The sequence below is a fragment of the Eutrigla gurnardus genome, assembly GCF_963514095.1.
Source record: "Eutrigla gurnardus genome assembly, chromosome: 20".
Classification (NCBI taxonomy): domain Eukaryota; kingdom Metazoa; phylum Chordata; class Actinopteri; order Perciformes; family Triglidae; genus Eutrigla; species Eutrigla gurnardus.
In genome coordinates this window covers 21,291,150-21,301,676 of record NC_139931.1, presented here as the reverse complement: position 1 = coordinate 21,301,676, position 10,527 = coordinate 21,291,150, and the positions used below count along the sequence as shown (strand labels likewise).

The window sequence follows — 10,527 nt, the reverse complement described above, 5'->3', positions numbered from 1 at the left end:
ATTCTATGAGGCACACACACACACACACACACACACACACACACACACTTGTGATTGACAGGTCGCTACCACGCTACCAATGCGGTTAGCTACTGAGATGACTTGGCCAAAACGGTGAACTCGCAGCATCGGGAGTGTAGTCCACAAACCAATGGGTGACATCACCATGACTACGTCCACTTCTTATAGGCAGCCTGTTGTCGGAGGCTTTTAGATGTCTCTGCCTCAGCAGAAATTCCATGACACCTTTAGGCTATCACGGTGGTGATGTTGCATGAAGTCGGGCATAAACTCAAAGTCAGCTAGAAACCAGTCACCTTCAAAAGGCAGCTGAGGGAATTCTGAGCCACCAAAGGGGACAGGACCAAATGTCATCTCCACCATGGTGAGTTTATCAAGTCTATGAAGAGTCTTGCGGTCTGTGAAGACTGTGGCCAAATGTCTCTCAATGTTTTTGCCCAACAGACATCACATCCAGGTCAGGAAGGGGCCCTACCACACAAGATCATATCAGGATGTATCACATATATCAGTGTCAGTTCCAGTTGGCTATTATTTGTGTAGTTATTGAAGACACTGAAAGTAAACAAAAATGCTGAGAGTCTTGCACCATCAGTTGAAGAGAGGGTAAAAGAACAACAACATTTATGTGTATGTTTCTGACATACATTTTTGAGAGAGAACCATGAGATAGTGGATTCTCTGTGAATGGATCATTACTGAGACAGTCAGGAGGAATGCCCATTTTATCAATTTTTTTGTACGACTAAATGCAGGCTCACAAACAATCCCGACAAAAACTGCATTAAAGTCAATCACATTGTTACAAACTGCAGCTTCCAGTGACGGCTTTCATTTCAAAAATAGCTGAAATGTTGATGTTGTATGTATCTACCCCAAATAGTGTTGTTCTCCATGCAAATGAGTAAGAAACCGGAATGTGCTTTAGAATAATAACAGCATACTGAATTATAATCCCTGGATTTGAATTCCATGCTTTCACAGTTGATTTCTGAACAGCGCCAATCTCTGAGTGGAAGCAGCTCGACATCACTGGTTTACTCTGAATCCCACAATGCAGTGTGTTGACATGTCATCGTCCACTCTCGGAAAATAGCGTTGAGTAATTTTTGGGCATCCTTTTATTGGAGTACTTCGACTCAGAGGGATAACCTTTCCTGCCTGGATCATCAGTACAAATGTCTTAGAAATGATTTGTTACACGCATGTTATATTTGACATTTGTAGATATTTGGAAGAACATAAGTTTTACTCACCTCAATATGCTGCATATAAGGTTTCACATCAACTTATAACTCTATAACCACCGTCTCACCAACCGACTTCACTGTTAGATGACAACAAAGACTAAAAAGTTAAACCAGGTTGTGGTGTGGTTGCAGTACTGAAGATGTATTATTGATTATTCTTCAACACTTTATTTAGCTTGTTCTTAGTTTTCTCTGCAGTGTTAACTGTTGTAATCGGCTATTTGTTATGACATCAGCTCACTGAAGTTCACGTAATCTCTTTCCCCCCTCTTTTGTTTTTCTTTAGTTTACTTATGGTTATCCGTTTTATTTATTAACTTTTTTAGTTTATTTAATTATTTAAAAAATGTTTTTACTTTTACTATTTGGTTTTATATTTGTTTAGGAAAAAAAATGAATCTCTGTTAAATAAAAAGTCTTTGGTTTAGGAGAAAAGAACAGAGGCCACACTTGGAACATCTTTAACCTAATTCCTATGTAGGCCTACATGTCAGTCTAGTTAAAGTGAAACAAGTCACTTTGTATTGCAAACAATAAGAAATGAACACATGTATAATCAAAGGAGGGCAGCGTGTTTTCCTGAAAGGACCTCCCTCAGCCCTGCAGCCAGGTAGTGTTCCGGCCCCTCCTCCAGCGGGCCCCGCCCCTCCTCCAGACCACCTGTCCTCACCTGACTCACCTGACCGCCATCAGACATTTGATATCAGCGCACGGAGGCTCCGGAAAGTCCGCCGTAAGCGTCCGACTCATCTCGGCGTCCTGCGCGCTGACATGGAGCCGTTCTACCGGGGTCTGGGTCGCTGCGTGTGCTGCTTCTGGCTCGCGGTAGCCTTTGACATCGTGGGTCTGCTGGTCCTTCTCATCGGCGTGTTCGTCAACGTGTTCTTCTATGACCTGCTCATATACGCCGGGGCCATCGTGATCTTCCTCAGCCTCATCTGGTGGGTCTTCTGGTACTCGGGGAATATCGAGGTCCCCCCCGCGGAGCTCGAGGATGATGTGGGTTTACTGAAGAAGGACCGGGGCGCGTTGGGCGGGATCGGCGACGCGGTGAGGCGCCTCTCCGGCCGCCTGTCCAGCGGCATCAGGACCTCGTTCCGGAGGAACGGAGGGCTTCCCCGCGGCCAGAGGTCGGCCGGAGGGACGCCGGTGGCCCCGCGGGCGGAGATGGTGGCCGTTGCCATGGCAACGAAGATCCCACAGGAGGATACCCCGCACGCGTTGTCAGCGGCGGGCTGTGACGTAGAAATGCCGCACACAACAACGGAGACCTCGCCTACATAGTGGAGGTTGTGGACGACAGGTGAGGCCTCCACCCGCAATACGACACTAACATGTTTGTTTGTGTTTTCCACCGTTTAGACAAAATCCCCAATGTTTGCCCTTCCAACTAAGAACACCTTCAGCCACAAAAACTACGTTTTTTTATGTCATTGTTTAATTCTTTGTGTACTCTGTATTCTATTTTTTAATGGTGCAGTGATGATCAATAACTGATCAAAAGGCTGTTTCAACACAGCTGGGAACATAGTTTTAATGACAAAATCCCCCCAAAAAACTGGAACACAAAACTGTCATTTGTGTATATTTGTAGAATGTAATATCATTTTTAATAAATTTTATTTTTTCAAACAATCTTTATTTTGGCATGGTAATAAATATTACAAAAAATACATCAGGAAAAGGACAATTTGATTTCTTCTGCTGTCCAGACGCCTCCAGCCATTCAAACCCTAAATATGTTTATTTCATACAGCATTGTAAATGATAGTAGTATGAATAAGAGCTGCATTCACCCAGCTGAGTGACTTTGTTTCCTCCAACTCTATCGTTTAAATGAGGAACTAAAAGGACAAACTGTTTTCTGTGGCAGAAGAGAATCTTATCAGTGGATGAATGATTAACCACAGTTTACTGCGCACTAAAAGACATGCCCTTCGTTTAAACAATAGCAGGTTTAGGGTAAGGATTAGTATGAATCATAAGAATGTTTGATGTGTTTTCTACCCCACAGACTGGAGAGAGCCAGCTCTACACTGTTTGATGACTCCAACCGATGCTCAACCTTTTTTGTATGTTTGTGTATTTCGTGAAAAATAATTAATAATTTATGATAACTGGAAAATGTTTTGCTGAGTTCTTTATTAATTAAAAATGTATATTTTCCTAATAAATGTCATGTTTTTAATCAGTATGCCAGCATTCATTCAGTCTATTTTAGGACTTAAGACAAAACAAATTAGCCGGCTCTCACAGGACATAGATATACTATACGATAAAAAAAATTATGGCATTGGGCGAAATAACCCACACACCTGCGACGCGCATGCCTTCTGCCTTACGCGGAGGCAGAATTTCAAAGTGCATATAAACACTCAAAATCTATGTAAACATATTAACAACACATGCCCACATGTAGTTAAGCTTTACGTAGGTTTTGCAGTGATGAATTACAGTGACTACTAACCTGTAAAACACAGATACATTTCAGCAGCAATAACGACACGTTGCGTTCATTTTGTCATCAAGATCGGATCTGAGGCGTAGCCGGAAGTTCCCACCTGAGACCACCCAGGGCGCAACTGCTCCAGTGACAAAGGTTCCACCTGAGTGCTGCTTACATTTACCATGTTTCCTCATTATATATATGAAAATACAATGTGGCAATGACATACTATTTTTAGGAATAATATTAAATCCTGGGAAATGACATCAATATCAATATCAATAAAATAAATAACTTTTTCCTCGCTGTCTCCAATCAATAAACACAAAGTGGTCGCACTATTTTTGGGTGTACCACACTAACGTTGGTTTTGTTGCCTAAAGCTAACGTTGGTTTTGTTGTCTAAACCTAACGTTGGTTTTGTTGTCTAATGCAAATGTTGGTTTTGTTGTCTAAACCTAACGTTGGTTTTGTTGTCTAATGCTAATGTTGGTTTTATCGTCTAAAGCTAATGTTGGTTTTGTTGTCTAAGGCTAACGTTGGTTTTGTTGTCTAAAGCTAACGTTGGTTCTGTTGTCTAAACCTAACATTGGTTTTGTTGTCTAAACCTAACGTTGGTTTTGTCGTCTAAAGCTAACGTTGGTTTTGTTCTCTAAACCTAACGTTGGTTTTGTTGTCTAAACCTAATGTTGATTTTGTTGTCTAAACCTAATGTTGATTTTGTTGTCTAAACCTAACGTTGGTTTTGTTGTCTAAACCTACCGTTGGTTTTGTTGTCTAAACCTACCGTTGGTTTTGTTGTCTAATGCTAATGTTGGTTTTGTTGTCTAAGCCTAAACACAATATGTAGAATTCAAATGCTTTGAAATGTCAAGATTTGGATGTGGATTTGGATATGTGATGGAATCAATCAATGTCTACTGGTCACCCATTTAGTTTGGGTGACCAGCATGCTGCTGTGTGTAGCAGGTGGCAGGCTTCCTTGTTCCCACCCATGTTGATAACAAGACTCGGTCTCTAACCTTTGGAACCTTATTCAACATAACTCGACTGCAAAGAAGACCAGTCAACCACATTGAGGTTTAATCTTTATTGTTTTTTGAAAGGCTTGGTACATGGCTCACATGTTTTTTCATATTATGGAGACAGATGAGTACATGAATCCAGTACAAATAAAGAAAAAAATGAATAAACCCAGTGGACACCAAAGGGAATACATGTCATAGATATTTTAAATGGACCTGCATTTATTTCTGAGACTTACAACAGTATCGCATCATAATCTATTGATTGTAGTTCATTATATAACTCCTTCGACCATCGTGTCGTCCTTTCTCATTCATACGTTTAATACATTGAGAAATATTCAATCTTTTCCACAAAATGTTCCCCATTCAAATTACTGCACGAATGTTTAAACTTGATTCATACATTCAGAATTCCATCCAACAATGAAATCCAACTCACATTTTTACATTGGTGTGTATTGGACTTAATGATCAGAGGGAGAGTGAAGAGGTACTTTAAAATATAAAAAAATACTTGAAAATGTAGAGAAATGTGTGCTCTTTCATTCAATGTCTGTGGAAGCAAACCCTCATTTCGCCACTGGAGCCTGAAAATAAGAAGTTTTTCAACCAACTGATGAGATGACTGCCCTAACAGCCTCTCACACTCAACCACTTACAGGTGACGTCAGTGAAGTCCCTGAGAGTTCAGGGCTTAAGGCTCGGTTATGCTTCCGCGTAGTGATCACGCAATGGCCACGCAGTTGCTTGGAGACCGTGATGGTTCTGCGTTGGGTTTACGTGTCGAAATGCAATTCAATGTCACATCACACACTCGTGAGCGCTGGGAGCTTCAGGTGAGGATTACTGATCGGGCTTGGCTCGACTCTGAACAACAAACTCTATTTTTACTAGTTTTAGGCCACTTTTAAAGAAATCGTGTGAGAAACTCTGCCTGTTTGAAAACGCACTTTACACCCGGACGACAAAAGTCAAGCATCGGACCGGGATTTTTTATATTTTTGCTCCTGTGAGCAACTGGTGCTATGCCTATCATGGTTTGTTTTTAGCCTAGCAGCTATGCTAGCCCATGGTGCCTACATGGTCTGAGTCCTAATTTCTCCACCGCATCTTGGATTGAAGGAATTTACCAGAGGGATCTCATCCTCGTCGGGCCCTTCTCGGGCCCTTGGCGCTCCGCTGATGGCTCCCACTGCAGAGTTCGTGGACCTAAAGAATGAACTCCAGTCCATCGAACGCCTCATTGATGAACTCCTCCAGCGGCAGTCCGTGCTGTGTTCCCGGCTGGCAACGCTCGAGCCTGCGGATACTCAGCGGTCCTCGGCCCCGGCCCCGGCGGCGGCGGCGGTTCCTGACGACGTTCCTGGCTCAACCTCTACTCCAACCTGGGCTTGTGTTGTTAAACGCCAGAAAAAGCGATCTCTGCCCCTCTATGACCCATTCGGTCCCGGCATACATGATGTCACTCTGGCAAACTTTTTCTCCCCGCTGGCGAAACTTCCCCCTTAGCCAGTCTCTCCCCCTCCAGCACGCAGCGCAGCCCAAACCCGAAAGCGCTCCGCGCCACCCAGTATCTCCTCACCCTCGAGTTCAGTATCCTCTACACTGGCATCTCCGGGCCGCAAAAGACGGCGTCTTTCACCCCTGCGGTCTGCATGGCATCCTCCTGCGGTGCTTGCGTCCCCCTCTCTGTCGCTAGCCACTGATGAGCACCCTTCCACTTCATCCAGACCACCTGTTGCATCTCCTCCCACACAAACTTTAGACAAGGTAGCCACCTGCCTCGCCCCCCCGTGCTCTCCTATCTCATCAGGGTCCTCCAAGTTTCTCAACCCGAAACTGGCAGTTTACAATGATAACCTGGGAACTAAAAAACCGGAACTCTTAATAATTGGTGACTCAATTGTCAGATTTGTCCAACTTCCGGGCGCTATCACCTACTGTCTTTCAGGTGGTAAAACAACCGATTTTATTGAGCTTATTCCTACACTCCTCGACCTTCATCCTTCCATCAACACAGTCATAGCTCATACTGGCACAAATTACGTAATGTCTAGGCAATCATCAAAGCTGCACGCGGAGCTGGAGTCCCTGTCCTTCACAACCGAGAGCCTGGGGAGGCGCTGTGTCCTGTCTGGACCAACTCCCACCCTGTACGGCAGCTCTGAACGGTTCAGCCGCCTCTTCAACCTACACCTGTGGATGCAAAACTTTTCCTCTGCTACTGGTCTTGGTTTTGTTAACCATTTTGACTCTTTCTGGTCCAGACATGATCTCTTTAAATCTGATGGGCTGCATCCAAACAGGAAGGGAATAAGGAGGCTGACCATGAATTTTATTGATTTTATTGCCTATTGTTCGAACTGACAATTTTCCCAGCAGGCCCCCACTCAGCGATCTGGCCCAGCCTCTTTCAGACCCCCTACCCCTGACCACGTGGGCCCTGCTGGTGCTGCTGCTGGTGCTTGTGTCTCTGCTAGCTATAAGAGAGATACTTATCACATAACGACCATTTCATACAGACACTCTCGGTGTAAATCAAGGGCTATTAAATCTGCAAATTTTAGAAATCTGTCCATGTCCAGAGCTGGGTGCTTCTCGCATCACCAGCGCGGTGTTAACCGAGCCAATCTTCACCCTCTACTCCATGCACCAACTCAGAATAACATGGACCTTAATATTGTCCTGATTAATGCAAGATCCATATCAAATAAAACTTTTATTTTGAATAATTTCTTTACATCCCACACTCTGGATTTCATGTTCTTAACTGAGACATGGCTGCAAGTTGGGGAGTGTTCAGCTTTTTCGGAACTTCTCCCTCCCAACTGCTCCTACTTTAGCTCTCCTCGAACCACTGGTAAAGGTGGAGGTCTGGCAGCTGTTTTTAAATCTGTCTTCCAGTGTCAGTTGGCTACACCTGTTAATTACTCTAGCTTTGAGCTGCTACTGTTTGAACTTCATGGCCCGTCCCCTGTCCTCTGTGCAGTGGTGTATCGACCACCAAAATTCAACAAGGATTTTATAAAGGAATTCTCCGAATTTTTATCTAGCATTGTATTAGACTATGACCATCTTTTAATCTGTGGTGATTTTAATATCCACATATGCTGTGAGGAGAAACCTATGGTTAAAGATTTCATTGATTTAATTAACTCCTTTAACCTCACTCAGGCAGTGACAGGTCCCACCCACGAGAAGGGTCACACGTTGGACCTTGTGTTGTCCCTTGGTGTCTCTGTCGTTATTAATGAAATTTGTGACACATGTATATCAGACCATCTGCCTGTTCTGTTCACTACGACTGTCGCCTGCTCTGTAAAACCCTCTCCTCCTGCACTTCAACGCCGTGCTATAACCAGCAACACCCCATCGAAATTCTCCACTGCCTTTAAAGACACTGTGCTCTTTAGCTTAGATGCACACACTGAAACCTTGTCTGCTGATAGTCTTCTGGATCTTCTCAATTGTACCTGCACTAACATTTTAGATTTTGTTGCCCCTCTAAGAAGGAAACACTCAAAAGCACCTTCAGAACCATGGCTAAATAACCATACCCGCTCTTTGAGACGTGCCTGTCGGCAGGCGGAGAGGAGGTGGAAAAAGGAAAAGCTTCAAGTGTCGTATGAGATTTTGCAGAGTTGTCTGTCTGACTACCAAGAAGCTGTTAGAAGTGCAAAAACGGCATTTATTTCTCAATTAATCGCCAAAAACTGTCATAGACCACAGGTATTGTTCAGTGCCTTTAACTCTTTGGCCAATCCGTGCGACGCAACCATAGTCACACCTTCATCCATCCTTTGTGATAAATTCTTAAGATTTTTTGCTGAGAAAATATCTGTCCTCAGATCCTCGTTGGCCAGTTCCACTGATCTTGACCCTCGTATGATATCTATGTGCCCAGCAGTGTTGGATCATTTTGAGCCCATCTCACTGGCAGCTCTACAGGGAGTTGTCCATCATCTCCGCCCTACTAACTGCCCTTCTGATAACATTCCCTCTCGCCTGTTGAAGGAGGTTTTTGACACTGTGGGGTCATCAATCCTTTCACTGATAAATACGTGTCTTGTGTCTGGTTGTGTTCCTGCTCATTTTAAACATGCTGTTGTAGAACCCCTGTTAAAAAACAAAAATCTCGATCCCACTGTACTCTCCAACTTTAGGCCCATTTCCAAATTGCCCTTTCTGTCCAAAGTCATGGAGAAAGTTGTTTCGTCGCAGCTTCAAGATTTTTTAGATCAACATGGTATCCATGAAAAATTTAAATCTGGTTTTAAACAGCTTCATAGCACTGAGACTGCTCTTTTAAAATTTTTTAATGATTTGATCATAGCAGTCGACTCTGGTCACTCGGCAGTCCTTGTTCTCCTTGACTTAACGGCTGCTTACTTATTAATCTCCAGTTGAGATTAATAAGTAAAATAAAAGCCTACATTCCCCCGGGTGACTTAGAGAAAGTGATACATGCTTTTATTACAAACCGACTGGACTACTGCAACGCTCTGTATGTGGGCCTAGACCAGTCCTCCATCCAACGTCTCCAACTGGTCCAAAATGCAGCCGCTCGCCTATTAAAAGGCACCAGAAAAACTGAGCACATAACCCCAGTGTTGAGGTCTCTCCACTGGCTTCCTGTTTGCCAGAGGATACGTTTTAAAATTTTACTACTGACTTTCAAGGCCATGAATGGCTTGGCTCCCCCTTACCTAGGCGACCTGCTTGTTGCCCATGCTCCAGGTAGAACATCACGGTCAGCCGACCAATTCCTCCTCAACGTACCTAAATCCAGGCTAAAAACAAAAGGGGATCGAGCCTTTGCGGTCGCTGCTCCAAAACTTTGGAATAACTTGCCATTCAGCATTAGAACAGCTCCAAAGTTAGAACATTTTAAATCGCTGCTCAAAACCCACCTCTTCTCCCTGGCTTTTAACACTCCTAACTGATTGTTTTATCATGACTGTTCTTATTAATTCTTATATTTTATTTTATTGTTTATTTTATTGTTTTATTGTGTTTTATTGTGCTTTTATCTGATGTATTAATTGTAATTGTATTTGTTTTTAAATTGTAAAGCGCCTTGGCTAAAGGTGCTATATAAATAAAGCTTGACTTGACTTGACACCGGTAAAGGGCGCTATGTTTTTTGTAAAGACTGACCGACCGACCGAGACTCTTGACGTATATCGTCGTTAGCCTCGTTATAGCCTATTTGTCTACCTTCCGGCTTTAAACATCCAACATGTTTTATTTCTTTGTGCAAAAGCGACAAGGTGCAAACAATAAAACAAGGTGCAAACAATAAAAGTAGCCTATTAAAAGTTTAAATGGCGGTGTTCGTGAGTGGAAACCAGATAGCGGTCTCCAGCGGATGTAGTTAGCGGACCAATCACAGCCAATGCCGCTGCGTTGGTGTTGCGTCGCCTCGACGCGCGTCTAGGATTTTTGGGAGGTGCACGTCAGGCCCTTGCGTTGGACGTAAGGGGGGTCCGCAAGGACGTAAGGGGTCCGCAAGCCCCCTTGCGTTGTGTCGATGCGGAAGCATAACTTGGGCTTTAGACCTTAGGGGGGACATTGGGATTTGGCCCGCGTGTCCTTGTCACTATATAACCTGCTGCATTATGGGTAGAGTAACTGATGTAGCATATATACAGATAGTCCACTCGTAAGTGGTAACACTTCCTTCAGACTTATTATGCATTTCAAGTGTATTTAAATGGACATCATTTGTCAACAATTATAACTTCTATAAAGATATATTTCATTTTATAACAACCTGCCTTTC

The 10,527-nt window shown here is 43.5% G+C and overlaps 2 protein-coding genes across 2 annotated transcripts in view; both read left to right on the top strand.

Moving 5' to 3' along the window:
* The window catches only part of LOC311030465 (syntaxin-binding protein 4), a gene marked incomplete at its 5' end in the record, with an annotated part of 313,894 nt that overhangs the window by 267,822 nt on the left and 35,545 nt on the right, over nt 1–10,527 (top strand). The window lies entirely within an intron of this gene.
* LOC311030858 (transmembrane protein 238) lies at nt 1,969–3,463 on the top strand. Its single transcript, XM_084036887.1, has 2 exons — nt 1,969–2,574; nt 3,286–3,463. Exon 1 carries the CDS (start codon nt 2,043–2,045, stop codon nt 2,553–2,555), a length of 513 nt encoding a protein of 170 aa, XP_083893013.1. The 5' UTR covers nt 1,969–2,042; the 3' UTR covers nt 2,556–2,574; nt 3,286–3,463.

Coding starts and splice junctions, on each gene's coding strand:
- LOC311030858 (XM_084036887.1), top strand. CDS start 2,043: ATGGAGCCGTTCTACCGGGGTCTGGGTCGCTGCGTGTGCTGCTTCTGG.